The sequence below is a fragment of the Maylandia zebra genome, linkage group LG8 (assembly GCF_041146795.1).
Source record: "Maylandia zebra isolate NMK-2024a linkage group LG8, Mzebra_GT3a, whole genome shotgun sequence".
NCBI classification, from domain to species: Eukaryota; Metazoa; Chordata; class Actinopteri; order Cichliformes; family Cichlidae; genus Maylandia; species Maylandia zebra.
In genome coordinates, this window is record NC_135174.1 from 22425740 (window position 1) to 22449114 (window position 23375).

A 23375-nucleotide genomic window follows, 5' to 3' on the forward strand; every position below is an offset into this window, starting at 1 on the left:
CAGTCTACTCCTTTGAGTAACTTTCAATCGAATCATGTGATCTTCATAACTGAAATATTCAAAATTTTCTTTCCTTCTTTCCGCTCTGCACTCACTGTTTTTCTAAGACACAGGTGGATCATCTCTGCTGTGTGAATGGGATTGAGGCTCAAAGTGCTGGGTAGTGGAAAGCAGTAATGCAACAGCTTAATCGGGCTGAGGGGAACGCACACATGCACTCACTCAAAGACACACACACTCTCTCTGCATCTCTGTCTCGCGCGTCTAGTCATCTCAAGACTCGTTTTCTCCATCCTGTTTTCTCTCTGCAGGCCTCCACCCACACATACTCATGAGCCGTTTTGTACTCAGTGGACACAGAGATAGTTGTTAAGTTCTGTTTAAATGGGTTTTTCCTTTACTGACACGTCCATTAAGACAGATAAGTACACTAATAGATTATATATAAAACCGATACAAGGCGGACTGATTAGGTTTTTTTTGGGGGAGGTCTGTTGGAGCAGAGATTGTGTAATGTTAAGGGTATAGGTGGGAGGATGTCAGTTTGTTTTAAGGTTGAATGGTTGAGTATGCAGATGACTGTTTAGGGGTAGCTGTGTTTGCAAAACTGCACAAAATGCCAGTGGAAAATTTTATGAGAAATACAATCCACAAAATAGCAAAACCATCAAAGAATTCGTGCTTCCAATAAGCATTGTCTTTATGAGGTCATCTATTTTGCTGCTCTTTTAGGCTATACAGTCAATTTGAACTTCTTTGTACTTGACAACAGACTTTGGTTGACGAAAGATTTTCATATTTGTTTAGGTCACATGTAACATGGCTTGAAATATTCTTTAACTCAAGGCCCAAAACCCAGAGTTGGCTCTCTGAAAGATATATTTGGCACCATGAGTCAATGTGGTATTTCACATCTAATGGTGTCGAAGAACTGTTACGCAACGCTGATGACACGGACACCTTTTCTCACACACAACAGTGGAAACCCAGATCTATGACTCAGCTTAATTTTTAAATAATTAAAATAAATAAATCAAAGCAAAGTGTAAATAAAATAAGTATCCACCACATCTGGAAAACTTTGGGTCCTCTTCTGAACTACGCTGTAAACTGGACCCTTAATTAAAGTAGTACAAACTTAAATATGGCAGCCCTTTAGTGCTATGAAATTGCCCCCCACGATTTTTAAAAGGATGAAGGCGTTAGTCTCGGGAAAGCTCAGCTAAAGCTAGTGTGTGATTTTACTGTGTACCAGAGAGGAAGATGAAAAACTCTATGCAAAGAGCCAGACCTTTGTGCAAATTTTGAAAGTGGTCTTGAGGAAAGGCTCCCTGAGCTTTCAGAATTTTTCTTTGTACCTTACCATTTTCAGAAAAAATGCTTTTTGTTTGTTAAGCTACCTAACACTTAGCAAAGTTGACACAGAAACTAAGAAATGCATTTGCACCTTCATCAACTGCTCAATGAAGCCTCGTCAGAAATTGTGTCAGTGGAAGGGTGGCTGTCAAGAAGCCATTCTTAAGGAAGGGAAACAGACTGAAGTGTGTCAAATTACACAAGAACTGAAAATCAAAAGGTCTTCCATGTGTATGGAAGAGTTCAGGAGAGAGGTCCTACAGTAAAATACAGTGAAGGCACTGTCATGGTTTGGAGCTGCATGTCAACCAGTGGTGTTCGAGATCTTGTAAAAATTAATGGCAGTATGAAGTCAGATTTTTATCCAACATGCAATACCAACTGGAAAGCATCTGATTAGCAACAGCTTCATTTTTCAGCATCACAATGATCCCAAATACAATGCTAGGCTAGGATAGAAGGCCATACAACGGAACAAAATCAGTCATGGATTGACCTCCCCGGACGTCAACATTACTGAAACAGTGCGGGATCATTTTGACAGAGAACGTAACACAAGCGGCCAACATCCAAGGAAGAGCTTTGAATGCCCTTCAAGAAGCCTAGAGAACGATTCCTGATGGATATTTAAATGACAAGAAAGCTGCCTAAGAGAGTTCAAACTATGTTGAAGAATAAAGGCGGTCAGACCAAATATTGTCTGGATATTAAAACAGACTGTTTTTGTTTTATATACTGTATTTCTATGTATCTATGTATGAACTTTAAATAAATAGATCCAAACATTTTCCCAGCCAAAATAAATATTATATATATTTAATTGCAGGTGCTAACAATTTCTTGCAAGTTTAGTAAACCCTGGGCAGGTGAATCATTTGCTATATTAATCTCGCTTTAGCTAGCTGTTAGGATAAAAAAAACATCCTAACTGCCTCTACAAGTGTACAAAAGCACTTTCACGACAGTTTTGTTGAATTTTTATAACGGCCAGATTGAAAATAAGAGTTTTTAAATAAACTAATGCATAAATTTGTTACCTGTTTACATCTCTAGTTGGAGTAAACAAGCTGCTGCTATGTATGGACATGACGGGGAAGTGGAAACGTATTTGAATACTAACACACAGCTGTTTTTTTGTCTTTTTATGGGATTTATTTACAGTAACAAAAATATAGAATATCACCAACCTTATCCTTTAAACATGAGATGTTTCGCACATACACAGTTGACAGCAGAGACTGGTTTAAACTTGTTTATTTGGATCCTTTCTCCAAATCACGTCTGTAATTTTTCCATTTCACAAAATATTTACAAAAAAAGATACTTTTAGGTTTTTTTTTTTTTCCTCTCTCTTTATCGTGGCTGTTGTAACAGCTACTTTTAAGGATGATGAACCATTGCTTACATCTTGCAGTCCAGTCTTTTAGAAAAAGTTCATGAAAAAAAAAGAAGCTCCTCCCACCCTTCGTTTCTTTCGTACACTCATTTTAAAACAGCATACAGTTTCTTCTCCCCCATTGTTCTTCATCTGAGTGCTTTTAGAAAAACAAACAACAAACTAAACCTCTTCCTTGCATGCTTTCAGCTGCAAACAGGAAGCCAAGAGCTTGTGTGCTTATTGAGAGGAAGTGACATCTTTGCCCTGCAGGAAGTACAATTACAGCATCATCAGATCGTCCAGATGCCTGATTAGTTTGGTCTCCCCAGTCTTGCCCTTTTCTCTAAAATAGTAGAGTCTCTGTAGACAAGCGTTAAACGTACAAGTGTACCAAATAACACAAAGTCATTCATCACTAAATGGAAACAGTCTGTAATATTTTCTGTCCTGTGGCAGCAGGAAGGGAGTGCTAAGGATGCGGGCCGAATTTTCAAAAATGCAGAGGGCTGGGGTCAGCCGGCCCTTTAGACGCTGCTCTATTGTCCCTCTGTGGGTCAGCATCTGTAGTCCAGGCATAGCAAGGCGTCCACAAGTGCATTGTGGGTGTTCCATGGAAGAGCTTTTTGTGTTCAAGCTGTACGATCCATCCCTGAACTCAGCAAAGAAAGGAAGAAGTGCCATGACAATAAAAATAAAACGGACACGCAGGGACCGCAGTCCCTTTTTAAAGGATCTGTCAAACAAAGTCAGCTATGCGGAGAAAAATATGTTTGCTAATAACATAAGGCAATTGACCTCAGTACAACTGGAGGGGTGATTATATCAGAGAAACATGAGCTGAACGTGGAAAGCTCAACACTGCACGGTATAATCTCTTTTCCCTTTAGCCTCAGTGAGAAGCCTTGAAGAAGCATGAGAAGATTCTCTACTAAAAGTTAATTTCCTACCAATCCATCTCCTACTCTATAAATAAAAAAAGATGCATCTCCTCGTCTCCTCTTCAGGCTTCTCTTCCTTGTTTCTGTGTAAAATGCTGAGCTGAGTTTCACCAGCCTGTTTATGCATTTTACGTATAATACACTACATGAAAACACGGACCAAAATTAAAGAAAGGAAGAAAATAAAAACAAAGAGATCAACCCTGCCCCCGAATGTGTGTGCGCGTATGTGTGTAGATATAAACAATTATTTTAATATGTGTATAGTATAATCGTATTGTGTCTATTCCCGTTAGTAAGTCTGTAAAGGTGTGCTATTTTGGTGCCTGTCTCTATATCTGTGTGTGTGTGTGTGTGTGTGTTTGCTCTGTTAACTGGTGACGTAGTGCTTTGTAGAGGGCTGCCCATACAGCCCGTAGAAATCTGCATGTCTGTGTGTCTGTGAGGCGTCTATCCAGTCCCTCACTGCCAAGCCCTGCATGGACGGACCTCCGGAAGCCAGGCCAGGAGGAGGGGGGTAGTCCTGGGCACTGACCCAGGGAAAAGAGCCCGAGCGTGGATACGGAGGGTGGCTGCGGTGGCCTGACACAGAGGGCACTCCAGAGCAGTAGCAGTTATCCATCGTGCACACCAGAATCTTGCGACCGCCATACTGAGGGAGCACTGCCTGCTGGGAGGAGTGCGAGGAACTGCTGCCTCCAGGAGGGAAGTGAGAGGAGCCGAATACAGAGCCTGAATGGTGATTAGTCAACGAGCCACTCCCGCTTCCCGTCCCGCCGCTCTCGCTGATGTGAGGCGGGCCACAGGGTCCGAGAGCCTGCTGATTGGTGGACTGGCCTTCTCCAGAGGCAGAGCTGGACCCCAGGTAGGGCTGTTTGGCTAACGACGAGGAAGAAGATGAGGAAGAGGAGGACGAGTCTTTGAAACCCGGTGCGGCATTTTTTCCGCCGTTCCCATTTCCCTCTGGGAAAGCAGTGGAATGTTTCCGTTTCTCTGCACCAGAGCCAGAGCTCTGACCGCTGGGATAGGCGGGAACAGACTGCAGGAAGGTCGAGGGAGGGGTGAGGGGAGCTACGAGACGAGAGAGAGAAAGTGCGAAATGAGAAGAGGTAAGTGGTAATTAAAAGAAAAACACTTCCATGACGGTCGTGCCCTGCATTAAAAGCTAACAGGTGTATTTCATTTTCTCACCTTCAAGTGTTCTTTTCAAGCTCTTCTCTCTTTTTGAGATCTCAGAAAGGAAAAGTTTAGAGTTGAGATTCCCAACTTTGTAAGGAGGGAGACTGCTGCCCACACATGCCTGAGATCTGCAACAAGTGCGAGGAGACGGGGTTCATGATAAGGTGTTTGCTTGGAAACATCTCCAAAATAATTCAATAAATAAAAATCATTGTATGAAGACCGTTTGCTCACCTGTCTGTGAGGATTTTAACAGGCTTGGTGTTTTTCATGAAGCTCAGCTCCTCCGCCTTCCCGAAGGCAGTCTGGATGGAGCTCAGCAGCTTCTGGGCCTCGTGGCGCTGCTCCCCGAGAGCTAAAACCTGGGCTGCGTTCTCCTGACAAAACCGAGCCTGAGCCCGATCCAGAGCCTCCAGTGTCCGACCGAGATCCTCCTCCAGGAGCTGGTGCATCCGCTGGTACTGCAGGCGCACCTCCTCTTTCAGCTCACATACCCTGTCCTGTAAAATAAACACACACACACACACACACACCAATCAAAATTTCCTAAAGATTTTATAGAGCCATAAAAGAGAAAACGTGCCCACGGAGTGACGTGCAAAAACATACCTCCACCACACACTTGTCTGAGTCGAGTTTGCAAAGCTGTTCCTCAATCTCCTGCACTCGCTCCTCCACGCGTTCCTGCTGTCTTAACAGGTTTTGCTGTGAGGTGAGAAGGACAGAAAATAAATAAAGAACGCCTTGTGGCCTTGGAAACTTGTGACCTCGGTCAGCTACTAGCATCCCCTCCCCAAGCCTGAGATATTAGGATCCGGGAGTGGGCTAATTTAGTCTCCATCGAACACACAATCCCTGTGGGGGAGGAAGGAGGGGGATGCAGTCATAGCAACCAGCAGCTATTTTGTGTTTGCATTAGCGAGTGAAGACTAATGTTGGGGGAGCCGGGGGCAGCGAGCAGAGATAGATAAATGGGCAGAAAAAGCTCCGGCAGCTTCGCTCTCCCCTTGGTGCAACTCCTCTTCCTCTATTCTGCCTTTTCTTTCTAAAAGACACACACTCAAACAGAGGAGGCTGCTCTGCGAGCTATGGCAATGTTGTGGCAACAGCGTCTGTTTTTTCTGGGATGATGATGATGATGAAGATGATGGCATGTGAAGAAATAAAGGCCGAGCTGAGTTTTATCCGGCTCAGCTTGTGGCCAAAATTTACAGAAAAGAAGGAATAAATGGCTCCGTGCGAGACCAACAATCCTTTGCATAAATTTTGGATAGCGGGAATGCCATTGACACAGATTTGATGATCCCTTCGTGTTGCTAATATTTAATGGGAAATATAAATAACCCTCACTCAACATTTAATGGAGCGTATTGATAAGATGGTGCTGACATGGCTACAGCCCTTTTTGCTTCTTGGTCAGGTGTGCTAAGTGCCGGTTTCAGCTACATGCCAACATGCTCGCAATGACAATGCTAGAATAGTTATCCTATGCAGGTGTATTGTTTGGCAAGTCGATCATTTAGTGAACTGTGTGACCAGGGGGGCACAGGTTTGTGAAATTCAGGGCTGACACCTGTGTTTAAAAGAGCAATTTGACCGACATTTTTCTGTTCTTGTTTTGAATCGTCATTTTCTGTCTGAGAAAATTAAAGTACTGCTAGTGTTTAAGCTTTTCACCACACCATCTCTGAATAAAAATAAATACATGGCATTAATGTTGGTAAATGTTGTCCTGCTTACTGGCGATAGTTCACGATGCATTTGTGCATTCAACTTTTACTCATTAGTGTTAAAAATGTGTAAGTAAAATCAAATGAATTTCAATAGTAGAATTTTTTTTAAGTCTATAAATTATTCATAAATAGGTTAAATCTTGCCCAAGGTGGTTCAACCTAGTAAGAGAATAAAGCCAAAGATTTCCCCCAATTAACCACCAAAATTTGCAAATACTCATATTTAAGGAGGATTAACCAGCAAATTTTCACTTTTGGCTCCATAGTGTAGTGGTTGACACGTTGCCCTTACATATTAAAGATCCCCAATTTGAAACCATAATTTTAGGGCACAGGTGTCAAACTCTAGGCCTTGAGGGCCACTGTCCTGCTTGTTTTCCAACTAGCCTGCCCTTGTAGCTTCTTATTGGCAAAAGCACACCTGATCCAGGTAATCAGCAGCAGGTAGGGCAGGGATATCTCAAAAACAAGCAGGATACAGGCCCTCGAGGACTGGAGTTTGACACCCCTGCCTTAGGGGGTCATAAGCTAGTGCTTTTCTAGTGCCGATCCCAAACCTCTGATTAATGGGAGGATTGTGTTGGGAAGGGCATCCAGTGTAAAACTGTACTAAAATAAAAACAGATTCATTTGCTGTAGCATTTTATGAATAAAAGAAAAATCAGAAATAAAAGAGCAGATGAAAAAAGTTTAATGATTTAACAATGAATGTGGCATCCGCCAGCTGTAAAATTTTAGCCCAAGATGTTCAACATATAAATTTTGAACATACGGAGTTTGAAATTTGAACAGTTTAGTTTTGCTGATGCCATTATTTTATTTATTTATTTTTGTTTATTATGTAAAAAAAAAATAAAAATAAAAATAAATCTTCCTTTATGAAATCTAACATCACAGTGCAAAGAGGCTTATTAAGAGTTTATCATGTTATCTCTTAGATTAGCATAAAACTGATGTAAAACAACAAAAAAACATCAGATTGTGAAATCAGTAAACGACATACTATTGGATGATATGGGCTTAAGCTGATAGATCTGTGCATCTCCAAAAGCCATCCACCCATTTTCTTCCGCTTATCTGGGGCTGGATCGTGGGGGCAGCAGCCTAAGCAGAGAATCCCAGACCACCCTCCTCCTCCAGCTTGTCCTGGGGAACACCAAGCCATTCCCAGGCCAGCCGAGAGATATAATCTGACCTGGGGCCTCCTCCCAGTGGGACATGCCCGGAACACCTCGGATCCTCGTCAGATTTTCTTTTTTGTGTTTTTAAATGTATGTGTTGTTTAATGTGTGGATATGCTGCAAATCAATTTCCCATTGGGGACAATAAAGGTACCTTTGACCAGACAGCCAAATCACCTCAACTAGGTCCTTTCGATGTGGCTAGTGGCTCTACTAAGAGCCCTTATGGGATGGCTGAACTTCTTACCCCATCTCTATGAGACAGGCCAGGCACTTTTCGGCGACCATAGGTGTGGGTAGGGGTACAGATTGACCAGTAGATCAGGAGCTTCGCTTTTACACTCAGCTCTTCCTTCACCGCGACGGACTGGCACAGCATTCACACGACTCATGCCACAGCAGCAATCCGTCTGTCGCGCACTTGCTCACGTAACTAACGAACAATACCCCGAGATACTTGAACGTCTCCACTTAGGGCAGAAATGGAGTGGGTACTGCACCCTTTATCAGCTGAGGACCGTGGCCTCAGACTTTGAGGAGCTGATTCTCAGTCCAGCTGCTTCACACTCAGCTGCAAACTGCTCCAGTGTGAGTTAGAGGCCACCACTGGATGAAGCCAACAGAACCACGTCATCTGCAAAAAGGAGAGATAAGATTCTGAGACCACCCAATTGGACACATGTAGACTGGTTGGGCAAACTCCCATGCACCCTGAAGTATTCTCGAGAGGGTAAAGAGGTGGTCCACTGTTCCGTGATCGGTACGAAAACTGCATTGTTCCAACTTTATCTGACGTTTGACTTTCTGACAAACTCTGCTTTCCAGCACACTGGCATAGACTTTACCAGGGAGGCTGAGGAGTGTGATCCCCCTATATTTGGAGCACACACTCTATTGCCCCTTCATCAAGATGGGAACCACCATCTCCAGTTTGCCAATTCAGACGCACTACCCCTGATTGCCATGCAATATTGTAGAGGCGTGTCAACTAAGATAACCCTACAACATCCAGAGCCATCAGGAACTCGGGGCAAACCTCATCTATCCCATGGGCCCTGTTTAACTGCCTCAGTGACTCCACCCCCTTGTCCCCAGACTCTTCTTCCTCTACGGAAGATCTGGCAGTGGGATAAGGCCCTCAAAGTATTCCCTCCACTGCCCGACAATCCATTTTTTTCAAAGCCCAAGCCATGTGTTGAGGTGACCCTGACTAGCCAATACCTCTCAACCTCACGCACTAGCTCAGGCTCCTTCCCCATCAGACAGGTGACATTCCATGTCCCAATCGCTAGACTCGGTAGCTGGGATCAGTCCACCAGGGTCTCTGCCCCTGGCCGCCACCCTGCACACATTGCACCCCATAAGCTAACATTTGTTAATTAGTACTAAAATTAGCAGTGTAATCTAATAATGATACCAATGGACGTCAGTAACACACTAAATGAGTCTGTGTTACGTTGTCCTTCAAATTCTCCTACCATCAAGAGTTGAGCAACTAACCCTGGCTCAGGGGTAAATCTTAGGCCTCTGGAGGTTCTTATATATCTGATATCATGATGTGTAGCAATGGGCTATGCATCTAGAACCTGTTACACATCACTTAAAATTCATTGGAAGAACAAGTCATGGATATGCATAAAAAGTGTATTATGCACTGTGCCGAGCAACCACTGGGCAACAGCCTAAAGTAACCCATTTTCAGCATATATACACCCCCCCCCCCCCCTTATTCTTTATTACTTTGTAACTTTTTTCAGTGGGATTAAAATTATCACTTTGCTTTTTTTTGTCTACCAACTTACTATGACACAATCTCTAAACCTAAAAAAATAATAAAATAAAATTTGAATAACTGGGAAATGATATCTGTAGACATAATCTCATTTTCTGATTGGCTCATCAGACAACAATTTGGGATGATAGTGCTTAGCTCATACATTTGTGAGTGCCATCCATGAATAAATAAGCAAATATATGTTTAATATAAGACTGGTTAATAAAAAAATGCTTTGAGGTACAGCATAAAGAGAGAAATAACAAATACAACCAAATTGGGGACGGGACTAGGATAAAAGCATGTCTAAAGAGACTTTAAGGTATTAAATGATCACCAAATGAATGACATTCAACCTAAAATGTGTATGCACCCAAGGATTAGCAAACCTCATGGTGGTCACCATAATGCTTAGGATTCATCCTCTGGTGAGCATGAATAACTTTCAGTATTCAACAGTCAGACAGCCTTAATTAAAGGATGAGTCTGTCATTAGCTTGGCATGCCATTAATCATTTGTTTTTCCTCAGGCTGAAGGTTTATTCACATACAACCACCACAATCATCATCGTCACTGCGCAGTCATTCTAGCCAACAGCAGCTGCTTTTATCATTAGTGATCAGCTGCTGTAGAGGCTGATAGGAATGAAAACCTGCATACTCCTGGGCCTCAGCAGCACATGGTTGGGAATTGCTGCCCTAGATATCTCTCTCTCTCTCTCACACACACACACACACACACACACACACACACACACACACACACACACACACACACACACACACACACACACACACACACACACACACACACACACACACACACAGTTGGCATGGTTAGATCCAGGACGGTGACCTGGTTGTGCTGACTGATTGAGTTAGGCTCTGAGCAGAAGCCAGAGGGGGAAAAACAGGGTCGAAGAAGCTGAGGCTTTGCAGAGAACCTCTCAGGGAGGAAGGGAGGGAGGAAACAGGGGGTATTGAAGAGGGGAGGGGGCTTTTTAGTTGTCATTTCACCACAGTGTCTTTTCCATCAGAACCACCAGAGCAGGAGAACGGGGCCAGAGGGAAGGTCGGTCCTCACCGGGAGTGACTGGTGGATGGTGTTAGGGAGGTGAATTTGTTGGAGGGGGACTGATGGAGGTGAAGAGCAGGGTGGGGCCTGTAGGGTTGTGTGTATGTGTGAAAGGGAGGGGTGGTTCCTCTCTGCAAGCCTTAAATCACATTCAACATGGAGGATCTGCTAGTAGTTAATACATGTAGACAAATATCTAAAATATTTATGGACTGGGGCTGTGAATGAGCTCAGTGACATTAGATTTTTTTTTTCCTGTTTGCATCATCTTAAAAACATGGTCAACCACCCAGATGAGATACAATTTACCTCGTGGTCTATTTATTCAGAGACAGCTTCTGCTCTTTTATTTCATAAAATATAAATTTTTAATGAGGTTAAAGTCTGGTTGATGCTGTATTTTTAAAGCGGCTAGTGAGACATTTTACAGTGTAACAAGAAGAGAGTTTGTAATTGACTTCTAACCTAGTGCAGCATTTTTTTTACTGTAGGGTTTTTTCCGGGCTCAGAACTGTTCATTTATAGTAAGGGCCAAGACATTTCTGACCGTTTATATAATAAAGATGTGCAATTATATTTGATTAAATTAAACGTGGTCAACAGAAAGTTGGCAGGAAAAATAATTTGACTATACTGGAGATCTTTTTGTTTAGATCTGGCTAAAATGTGTTTGAGGGCCCAAAAAACATGAGCACAGGAACCAGTTTCGGCAGGCCTTACAATCAAACTCGGCCCCAATCCTGGCAGATCAGCTAATCTAAATGCCAGCCCACATCAGCTGATATCCTTTACACATCAATAAATCTCATATAAGACGCTCTATCAAAGCTGCTTTAGCCCTGCATCTGCAAGCCGCTTTGCAACCCTTCTTCACCCCAGCTCCTTCATATATTTAGTATCATATCTGTTGTTACTGAAGGTCTTGCTTGAATGCAAACCTTCCAAAAAACCTTCTACAATTATAGGAGCCAACAAGCAGTGGGTGTCGGGAGCCCTGTACTTGTAAATGCCAAGGCAGGTGAATGGCTGAGCCATCTCTTGTGAATTCAAAGACTTAAACTGGTTTTCCCTGTAGTTCTGGACTGTTGGCTAAGGAAAATAAAGCATATGAAGCCACCACCATGTGGGTATTTTCACCTTATCTGTATATTTTACACTCCATGCAATTTGTAGATTAATGGACTGACAATCTATTAACCTATTATTAGTGAAGCTATTTCTAAATAGAGTATCACACCTGTGGGATCACTGACAAATTAGCATCTACTTGGTTCATTTACAGCTAGCAGTAGTACGACTAAAAAAACAAAAAAACAAAGTGTGAAACAAACCCGAAATGTTAGGTTACCGTTTTCCATTGTTTTACTACAGCTTGGAGAGTAAACAGCAAATATTTGCAGACCACTCTGTGCTCCATGGAAACTATGGACTACTAATGGGGCAATCTGCTTGCAGGACCCTCTTTGTTACCCAATTCGCCTAAAAACTACCACCAATCAACTGGCAACCAGTTGGGGAACAAACCTCATATGGTTGCCTTTGGTTTGCTGACCGGTCTCTAGACCAGTGTGACTGAGGCCTTAGAGATTCATGTGTGATGGGTTATTCAACTGTGTATTTTATGCTGCACATCCATGAATTTGTCTAAAGCCCATCTAAACCACAGATCTTGTTTCTCGTCGGTAACCCACGCTAACCCTTTCATCATCCAACATCATGTAATGAGCGCCATGTTTTGTGTCACTGCCCAGAAACCTTGGATGTAAATTGGCTTGTAGCTAAATCTGGTACAAAGCATCTTTTCTCTTATAGGATTAATGTTTTTGTGCATGGTCCCACGAATGAAACTAAACAGAATGCTTGTGTGTTTTTTTCTTAACCTGTAAGACGTTTCCTTCTTCACATATTCAGGTCACTGACACAGATTAAAGGTCAATAAACATCAGGCCACAATAGTGTATTTTAGTAAAAATGCAAATATGACAGATTTTAACAGTACAACTTCTAAATTTAGCCCACCTGAGAGTCATTTGTGCGCTACAGGTGACTGATTTACTATACGTAAAGCTGAGTCATAGCATTACCAGCAGGAAAAATGCCCAACCATAACACGGTTGCCACCTAAACAGGGTGTTGGGTGAACTAAATGAGTCAGATGGAATTGGTTTTCACTCTGACTGGACGCGCCTGTCAACCACCCCTTCAAAAGAAAGAACAGAGGCGAGGAAACTCGCCCAGCCTCCGCTAGAACGAGCTGCAGTAAGCACCAACCCCTCAGGAAAGGAAGAGGTTAATAAAAAACCCCAAGTAGACCGCAGAATCAAGTGACGAATCACTTTAATCCCCCTTCCCCTCGTCTCTACTCCCACCCCTGCCGCACACAACTGGCGATCCCTGAGCTCGGATGCACCTGTGCTGGGGAGATAAGGCCCTCTGAGGGCCCCTCATTGTTCCACTCTCGACCACATTGTTTGTCATTCCAGCAGATGAGAACGGAGGCTGGAATGGATCACCACTGAAAAAATGCGAGATAGACCTGAAACACTTGAAATGCAACCATTTCTTAAAATGGGAAAGTGTTCTGTTATTGAAGACGGGATTGTGTAACGAGGTAAACAATCAACAACTTATTGTGGCAGCAGAAATCTCCACTTTAGGTCTTAAATGTGGCACGGGAAGGCATTAAATATGCTCTTTGTTCTGCTGATGTTTGCTTGAAAGCTACAAAGTGGATGAAAAATGAGCTTGCAGGATGGTGTGATGCTGTTATAAAAGCCAGCACTTATTGATCTCTGATGAGCAGAGAGCAGTAAGTAGGGCTGAAACTATTGATTATTTTTTTGATTAATTGTTGTAGTCTATCAGCAAAATGTAGAAAATATTCGACAGACGATCCAATGTGACACCACTGATTTTTTTAAAAAAAATCATAGTTAAATAGATTTTACAGATTTTACTAGCAAAAGTGCTTTTTTCCAGTAATTTTTGACCCCAAAATATATTCTAGCTTTATAATGTCCACTTAGTATAAATTAACCTATTACAATTTCTTCAAAGTCTTACAGCATTTATGAACTAAAATACTAAAAATTAGTTGCTTTTATCATTACTAACAACAAAACAAATAAACAAACAAAAAAAATTTGTCAACTGAAGGAATCGGGGCTGTTATAAAGCAACTATTATTCATTTCTATGTTTACAATCATCTAGGTCTGGCCACAGGAAGCCACTGGAGATGGCAGAAAGAGCTGCATATGACTCTGAAGCCACAGGTTCAATACTCCTACTGGTTTCCTTTTAAATATCTTATCAACCAATCTGAGTAACGTACAAGACGTCAGTAGTTTTCTTTCCCCTGTTCTTATTCGAGTCACTTGAGCACATATAAGAAATGGAAAAAACAAGTGTTTAAAGTAAGCACACTGTATTCGTTTTCCCTTACTCTGATGTCATTGCGTCGCAGCTCCACATCAGTGACGGCGTGGCCGTGGCTGGGATGGCAACGGGCGAAGCAGCAGTACTGACACACAGCCGTCTGCTCGGCCTCGCAGTGGTACAGCCTGTACTCGTCGTGCTGGGGGCAGGTCCAGGCCTTCACCGCCTCCGCCTCCACCAACAGGTGCCCGAGGGCTGAGCACGGCTGCTGCAGGTGTGTCTGGACGTGTGACTGGCAGCACGGGGCGTTGCAGCGCAGGCAGACCTTCACGGCGGGGAGTGGGGGACCCCGGCGGCAGAGAATGCACTGCAGTGTCGGCGTGGTGGCCTTCTCCACGCTCAGGGCGTTGTACTTCTCAACTATGTTGGATAGTTTGTGGTTCTTCTCCAGGCTGGGCTTCTGGGTGTAAGCATGATTGCACTCGGGGCAGCGAGCCAGCGAGGAGTCTTTGGCCCAGGCCTCGCTGATGCAGCCCCGGCAGAAGTTGTGCTTGCAGGGCAGCTGGATGGGATCTGAGAACACGTGTAGGCAGATGGGGCAGATAAGCTCCTCCTCAAAACAGTTCCTCCATGTCTCAGCCATGTCAGAGGCCATCATGGTGCAGGCAGGCATACACTGGTTTCCACTCCTTTCAGACCTCTGTCTCTCTCACAGGAAACCTGACACTCTCAAACTGAGTCTCGCGAAAAAAAGAAAGAAGATAAAACCAGACCCAATGCCGCCCCTGAAAGATCAGTCTGTGTAGGCCGACCTTTGTGACCAAATTAGAGGAGTCTCCCTGACAGATGACGAGTATTGCTTATTACTGCAGCATGAAGGCAAAATTCCAGAAACCTGACCAGAGAAGGCTTCAGGCAAAAATGACAACACCTTGGTGATTTCAACACATGCAACAGGGGCTGACGTTATGCAGATTACAGTAAACTGTGCTTTCCTTTCCCCTAAATCACACACACACTCACACATACACACAAGCACTGGGCCTGCCTTCACTTCACAGCTTCTGTGTGTGTCTGTTTAAAGGCCTGCTGCAGGAAGCCAACAGCCTGTCTGCTACAGGTAAACCACGAAATGCAAACAAGGCACAGAGAATTAAGATCTACACAATTACCTGTACGACGAGGGAGAGACTCAATCTCTGTGTAGCACGGGAATAGACACTTGATCCTTTTCTGCCCTTACCTTCACAGCTCTCTTCCACTTAAACGCCGGATTATGACTGACTGTGGACAATTCAGACCAACAAACCATGCATGAAAACATGAAAAGCACGAGAAAGGACTGCTGGAGCCCACACCCTGATTACTATTCCCACACAGAAAGCTTTACAGAGAGAGAGAGAGAGAAAAAAAATAGCTGAACCTGTTTTATCGGGATCTCAAGGACGCTTGATTTCCTCTATAATCACAACGCAGCGCAATGCTTTTGTCCGCTGAATCATAAATAAGTATCCGAGTAGCCTCTACCAGCAATTTAATTATACATACAACCAGCGATGGTTTGGCAGTAGGCAGAAAAAGCTGTTTCAAAGGTCAGATGGAAAAACACAGGTACCTCCAGCCCTTCAATTTGACATAAAAGCGACATTTCCATTTGATGAATAACGCCTGCTATGTGGCACAGCTCGCATATCTGAACACAAGGCCGCAGCTTTTCTACCAGTTTTCAGTCGACAACAAAGGCCTTATAATCTCATTAAAAAGGAAATCATACCCGGGCCATCACATCGAGGCTGTTTACTGCATAGTTAATCGTTTTAATAGTCGAGTCCAGCTCTTGCGCACAAAACAAAGGGGTTTTTAGGATCCGCAGGAATGTTGGGCTGCTGTTGCAGAGCCAGAAACATCTATCAAATATCTCCTCACACAAAGATTACTAGTTCTCAGCTGTGGACCCCTTCATTTTATTTTATTTTACTTTGGTTTGTACCATTTCCCCCCCTACAGCCTTCAGCCAACAACATATTTATGTACTTCCTTATCTCGATTAAATCGCGTAAATTACCTCAGACGTCACCTCACCATTTTCTACCATAGCACAGGTACAGATAAACACTACATCCACTCCGCTTTCACACGAGGACAGTCGCTGCTAATATAACCTATGGTCATTATTTTTAGAAGCAGCCATATTTATATATTTAACTAAAAAAATTACAAAAAAAATACAAAAATATACCCTCCTGATCTTAAAGGGGACGTCGCGTTTCTGTCCTTGTTAGGGCTAGCTGTCATCAGCCATCTTGCAAATCCTCATTTTAAAAAAAGAAAGACAAAAAGTAGATATCCGCTGTGGAAACGCTGTAGGCTGTTTCACCAAAGCTGCTTTTCGATAGCTGTCCTACACAGACTCATCAACGCCACAGTCCCCTTTTCAGTAAAGAAAAATACGCATTTTCTCGGTATTGTACGTCCGAAGGAGCCGTCTGGCAGGAGTAATTTTCGTGGCTTGATGTGTCCCGTATGAGTCGACTCCGGGTTTCATAAAAATCCAACACGGTTGTGAATAATAATTTGTGTTATCTGCCCCCCTCCTGCTCCTCCTTTCTTTCTCTGTCTCTATCGGCCAGGGTTTAGAGAGAGGAGGAATGCAGGCGAGCTGAACTGAAGCAAAGTCAAGATAGCCATTACCTCGGGCAGCTTCCGGTGGTGATTTCCAAACTAAAAACAAGTTTCAGTGTAGTCGAAAATCACCACTAGGACCTTTTTCCTCGGAATTCTACCCTGGCCATTTTGGCATATTGGCCCTAATCCTCTTCTGCATTTTGAGAATAAAGTCTAACTTTCGATCTAAAAGTCAAAATATTATTTTCAGGATAAAGTCTAAATAACATTCTGAGGATGAAGTCGAAATGTAAAGATTAAAGTTATATTTTCAACACTAATAACTGCCATGGCTGGTAGATGAGTTAGTCAAATGATTTGATCAGCCATCTTATTGTGTCTAATAGAACATCTATTTTCCACCAAAGCGTAACTTTTGGGGTCCTTGCATCTATCCACTGCCAGTCTTTTTTTTTTTTAAGTACACATGTTTTTAAGTAGATTTTATTTAGTTTTTTTGGGTTCTATAGCATAAATTTGGTCATTTAATTTGGTCCACTATGGAAAATAACTTGACCTTTATTTTCAGAAGAAGATCTGTTTTCTTCAGTCTGAAGAAGAAGAACAGAATGATTCTTTATTGACAATTACTGAACATAGATTAAGTCAATTCAGTAAACCAATAAACCCATAATAGCTTCGTGCTGCCAGGTATTTTTATTTATTTATTTTTTCGTTTTTGGTACCAGGCTGCAAACGTGCTCTTTTAACACTGTTTGGTTGGGCATTTTAATATTGGAGTTCGGGGACTGACTGACTTTTGGAACCAGCCTCAAGTGACCATTAGATGAACTGCAGAGTTTTTATCATTTCTTTGTTGGTTTCATTTTTCAGTCATGGGTGATTTTTTTTTCTCTCTTTAAGCTCCTTGATGTTTATTTTGAAACCTCCTCGCACAAGCTTCCGTTCTGTTACACGCGCTCTCTGGCTGACCTGACGCATTTTCAATCCCCTTCTACTCTCCCTTCCTCCCGCTACTCAACCCGCTCCCCTCCATCCCTCCCTCCTTCCGGATCAACGCTACGGCCATCACGTGACCTGTCACTGAAGTGTGTCACGTTTTAACCGGGAGGAGATGAGGGACGAGCCGGGGAGGAAGGGCCGGGGATCGTACATACTAAAGGGCTTACAGCATTTGTTAAAGGCCTGGACTCTCTATTACCCGCTTGTGTGTGTGTGTGATTTATTCCTCACAGAGTAAAGGGACATTTAGGCGGAAACGGGATTTAAATAGTGATTTGTTCACTTTATTAATAAGTAACATGTGAGTATAATAGTAACAGTCTATAGTCAGTAAATGAAGGTTGCAATATTTGCCTGATGTTAAGTCCTGCTTTTAAAAATTTGAGTAAGGGTAGCTACAGAGGTATGCTCAGCGTATATTCATATGTTCATGAATAAGAAGTAGGCTAAAAGTCTATTTATAGGATTAAAGCTGGAACAATTAGTGACTAATAAGCTACAGTAATCTGGTTTTAGTACTATAGTCATTTTTAAAGAAAAGAATACCATGTTCTCCAGAGTGAATTTTATTCTTGTTGGTTTTGTTTATGTTCGAACGTTTGATATCATTAAAACCGCTTCGCTTTAAATATTTCAAAGCGTTCAAAGGCGCCCTCTTGTGCTCGGGTAGATTACAGCACTCTTTTCATTACTTTTTAAGTAAGTATATAAAATGTATTTAAATAGCACCTTTTAAGAAAAGCAAGAAAACAAATACAAAATATAATATAAGTGTTAAAACAACAACATTATCCACTAGTTTAAAGCAAGCCTATACTAAAAACTCTTTAACAGCTCTTTAAAAGTTTCAATAGCCACAGATCTCATATGCAATGGTAGTAGATTTCATAGTTTAGAAGTTGTAAATTCAAATCTACAGTCTAACCAAAACACTGGCAGGTTTTGATTAACCTGCGGATGCAAAGAACATAATAATCCATCCATCTATCCGTTCTCTTCCACTTATCCTTGTCAGGGTTGTCGGGGGACTGGAGCCTATTCCAGCTATTATAGAGCGAGAGGCGGGGTACACCCTGGACAGGTTGCCAGTCATTTGCTGGCCTAACACAGAGAGACAGACAACCATTCACACTCATGTTCACACCGAAGGGCAATTTATCAGTTAACCTAACCCCTCTAATTTCATGTCTTTGGGCTGTGGGAGGAAGCTGGAGTACTTGCAGAGAACCCGCACAAATACAGGACATACAAACTCTACACAGAAAGGCCCTGGCCAGATGGTGCAGTTGAACGTTGCTGTGAGGCAACAGTACTAACTACTGCACCACTGTGTGCTGCCTAGGACTTAATAATGACGCCTTAAAAAATATGTAATTACATGTCAGCAACTCAGTGCATTTAAGCACAGAGACATAGTCAAGATAACCTGCAAATTGAGCAACAAACTGAAGAAGAAAAGTGATTTTAGTGACTTTCAATGTGGCATTCTTCTTGGTGCCAGATGGGCTGCTCTGAGTATTTCAGAAACTGCTGATCTGCTGGGATTTTCCCACTCAACTAACTCTAGGGTTTATAGAGAGCAGTCTAAAAAAAAAAGAAAATATCCAGTCTGTGGCAGTTCTGTAGGCTTGTTGATGCTAGAGGTCAGATGAGGATGACCAGATTCAGATTGCTTCAAGCTGATAGGAAGGCAACAGTAACTCAGACAACTGAACGTTACAACCAAAGTATGCAGAAGATAATCTCTGAACGTATAACCCTGACACAAATGGGCTTTGGCAGCAGAAGACCACGCTGGGTGCCACTAAAAATTTACACAGGATCTTTAAAACTGGACTGAAGACTGAACCCTCCCCCAACAAAACAAAAAACATTGCTTGTTGGATGAGTCTGTTTTGTGACATACAGGTAGTATTTGACCTAAACAACATGAAAGCATGGCTTCATCCTACTTTGTTTAAATGGTTCGTACTGGTAGTTGAGGTGTAATATGGTGGGGGATACTGAAGATACATAGCATAATGTATAATCAGGGATCATGCCTTAGAAAAATGGGACTTTTGCATCTATATTGCACATTTTACTCCACTACATTCAAGTCTTTTACTATTTGTAATCCGTGGCTGATTTGGTTATGTCTTATTCCAATAAATCAACACTCACCTTCTTGTTTTAATAACAGCCTCATCAGTGATAATGGGTAACCAGAATTACAACACAGGAGATTTATATAAATTATATAAAGATTTAACATCTTTCTTGAGCAAACAACAAACAAACAGCTCAACAGTAGTCCAATAAAATTAATTAAACCTAAAATATGTTTTTCAATTGTAAAATACTTAAGAGCAGGAACTAAACACCCTTAAGCACTGATTTGTTGGAGCACATCTAACACGGTTTAATAGGTTGTTGAACACAAAAAGTATGAGCTTCTCCAACAGTTTTAATGGAAACCTGGAATATAACCAGGCAGCTTGATCTAGATGACCTAAGAGGTCAAGCAGGTTTGCAGCTTAGGTGCACGTCAGGGAAATACTTTGATGCCAGATCATGTGTGAGGTGTTAAAAACAAAAATTTAAAATCTACTCTAAACAAAACTAAAAAAGTTAAATACTACTGTTAAAAAAAACAAAACTAAATATACATTCACCAATGGTTAGCACTGTTGCCACACAGCAAGAAGGTCCTGAGTTCAATTCCACCATCTGGCCGGGGTCTGTGTGGAGTTTGCATGTTCTCCCCGTGATTGTGTGGGTTCTCTCCAGGTACTCTGGCTTCCTCCCACAGTCCAAAGACATGCAGTTAGTGGCGTTAGGTTAATTGGAAACACTAAATTGCCCATATATGTGAATGCGGGAGTAAATGTGAGTGCGAATGTTTGTCTCTGTCTATGTGTTAGCCCTGTGATAGACTGGAGACCTGTCCAGGGTGAACCCTGCCTCTTGCCCAAAGACAGCTGGGATATGCTTCAGCGCCCCCCCGTGACCTTAAAAAGGATAAGTGGAAGCGATAGATGAATGAACATTCATCAAGTAAACATGATGTTGAATAAAATAAAAATATTTTGGAAATGTCCTTAATTTTACTCTTTTGCATTGTTCTGAACTCCAATTAGAAAAAGACTAACAAACTAACATAAATAAATGAAACGAATAGAAACATTTAAAAAATAAAATAAAATCTTAATGTGAATAAATGGGAAAAAAAACCAACGTAAAATATGAAAATAATAACTGTGATAAACTGCTATAGTTCAGCGTGCTCACTATGTTATATACTGTAACAACAATAACGGGTACATGAAAAATGAAAACATTACTGGCTACATTTGAAGATGTTGCAATACTAACATTGTTCGCGATTGCGCTACCAGTGCATTATTTCTTTTGAACATAGTTAACAAGCCCCGCTAAACGCAGGGCATCAAAAAATTGGGTGAAACTCTTATTGTTCCTCTCCACGGAAATCTTTAGTAAAAGGCGAAAGATTTATACGATCTGAAGAGAAACAAGAGTGTACTAAATTATAGCAACACCGCAACAGGACCCCATTGACAACAAAGCCGTGTAAAGTGACGGTTCACTGGGAAAGAGCATTTATAAATGACAAAGACCACTCATTGTCACACAATGCAGTAGTGAATAAAACAATATAAATGCACAGGGTAAGACTTTTAATGTGAACGCTGTAAGTTTATTCACATTAGATTAACCGTCAACAGTAAGCGCAATGCATGATGGGATTCCGTGGGGGTTTTCCGGGTTGTTAAAAAGTTAAAATCTAACGCAGAGCTCTTATTTATTCGCGTAAGATTTTTTCCTATAATTGTTTTTACCTCGCAAAGCATGGTGAAGCATTGCGCTAATGTTTTTGAACGCTTTTAAATGTTTAACCGTATCATTTATTTTCGGAAGTCACGCCCCGTGTAAACGTAACCGTCGTGACGTCACGAATTTGTTCCTTATTCCACATTTCAAAGCTTTAGCTTTAGCTGTGTTGCCGCCATGTTGACTTTCGGATCCAGAACTGATGGGTTAAAGGGTGGAGCGTAAAGTTATCAGGTAACACACATACGTGTCTGCTAATGTGCGGGAAGTCACAGATTCGTTAAAGACCAGAATTTCACTCACCAAAAACTCAAGCACAAACTTCTCGGATGCTCTGTGCCACACACACAAAAAAACGTAGTTAAAACTGCTCCCACAGCCTATACAGTGAAAAGGTCCACTTTAACAAGGCCATGTATCAGGACACCTGTCAGTCAACCCTGACACGCCCCTACTCAGTCACCGCCCCACTCGGAGCAGTGATGTAGGGGGAAATCTGTAAAGCTGAACTCACAATTATGGAGACCACATCCCATTTTTGGGGACTGATTTTTCTATTGATTTTTTTTTTAAATATAAAAGGGACAATGCACACTAGTTAATATGAGCAATTAGGATTTAGCCTAAGCTGCCCATCTGAAGTAATGCATTAAAAGCCAGTGCAGAATAAAATCAACTGTCAATAATAGCTCAATAACCGCTGAAATAATAAATAAATAAATAAATAAATAAATAAATAAATAGACGAACAAACAATGTGAAACATCAAATCAAACCAATCACATGGCAGCAACTCAGTGCATTTAGGCATGTGGATGTATTCAAGATGAGCTGCTGAAGTTCAAACTGAGCATCAGAATGGGGGGGGGGGGGGGAAGTGATGTTGGTGTCTTTAAACTTTTAACTTGATTGTTGGTGTCAGATGGGCTCGTTGCAGTGTCTCAGAAACTGCTGATCTACTCGAAGTGTCCACGGTTTATAGAGAAAGCTGTGAAAAGGAATTAAAATAAATAAATAAGTAAAACAAGTGGCTTGATGATTCGAGAAATCAGAGGAGAATGTGCCAGGTGATAGAAGGGTGGCAGTATATGCAGAACAGAACATGTCAAATCTTAAAGCAGATGTGCTACAGCAGCAGAGGCCCACAGGGGGTGCCACTGCTTTCTGGAACTGGAGAGTGCACAATGCTATCATTTCAACATGGACCAAAATCTCCAAGGAATGTTTCCATCACTGTGTTGAATCTTTACCATAAAGAATTAAAGTAGCACTGAAGGCCAGAGTACAACTCAATACTAGTAAAGTATACCCAACATAATATTTGTATGAAATAAGAAAAAAAATAATGAAAAAAGTATTGAAGTACAGTGTCTGTGTGTAGAATTGGGTGACACGGTTAATTTACAAGATACAAAATCATCAATAGGAAAGAAGATAAAAACATCACAACATGCATTTAAAAAAATTATTTAGTTTCACTTGTGACTAAAACAGTGTGATTAAATAAGATACATTCAACAAAACATAAAAAAAAACCCACTCACCTAATTATTATTATGTTAAAACAGTAACGCTACGTTATATTACTGCAATACTGATATATAGTACAAAGTACTATATATCAGTATTGTATAGTAAAGTATATCAGTATTATATAGTAAAAACTCCTTTGTCCCACACGCCATCAGACTGTTTAACTCCTCTCTGGAGGGGAGAGGGAGGGGAAACAGGAGGACAAAGGAGGGGGGAACAACTAAGCTGTAGTGCCTCTTCACCTCACTGTGCAATACCTTTGTGCAATACTTTTGTAAATAGTCAACGGTGCAAATAGACCTCAATACTTGAAATGTGCAATTCACTTGTATTTTTATTTTTATTCCTATTTATTCTATTTATCCCCCTTCGTATATTTTATTTATATTTGTC

General features: G+C 41.7%; 1 protein-coding gene and 1 non-coding gene across 2 annotated transcripts; both read right to left on the minus strand.

Annotated features, from left to right (window-relative positions):
• Nucleotides 1–2594: 2594 nt before the first annotated feature.
• trim8b (tripartite motif containing 8b) lies at nt 2595–16677 on the minus strand. Its single transcript, XM_004556636.4, has 5 exons — nt 14059–16677; nt 5461–5556; nt 5086–5351; nt 4864–4979; nt 2595–4743 (listed from the first exon to the last, which is right to left on the minus strand). Exons 1-5 carry the CDS (start codon nt 14662–14664, stop codon nt 4043–4045), a joined length of 1785 nt encoding a protein of 594 aa, XP_004556693.1. The 5' UTR covers nt 14665–16677; the 3' UTR covers nt 2595–4042.
• A 4347-nt stretch (nt 16678–21024) lies between these two features.
• On the minus strand, nt 21025–21139 carry LOC111500633 (U5 spliceosomal RNA). Its single transcript, XR_002721189.1, has one exon. It is a non-coding gene; the product is annotated as a U5 spliceosomal RNA (small nuclear RNA).
• Between the last annotated feature and the right edge of the window lie 2236 nt (nt 21140–23375).

What these genes read in the sequence shown, in the direction of transcription:
- trim8b (XM_004556636.4), bottom strand. Translation starts at nt 14,664, where the DNA reads ATGCCTGCCTGCACCATGATGGCCTCTGACATGGCTGAGACATGGAGG. An exon ending in TGCGACGCAATGACATCAGA is followed by an intron (nt 5,557 to 14,058) that starts GTAAGGGAAAAC and finishes CTCACCTCACAG; the next exon opens with CAAAACCTGTTAAGACAGCA. An exon ending in CAGACAAGTGTGTGGTGGAG is followed by an intron (nt 5,352 to 5,460) that starts GTATGTTTTTGC and finishes TTTATTTTACAG; the next exon opens with GACAGGGTATGTGAGCTGAA.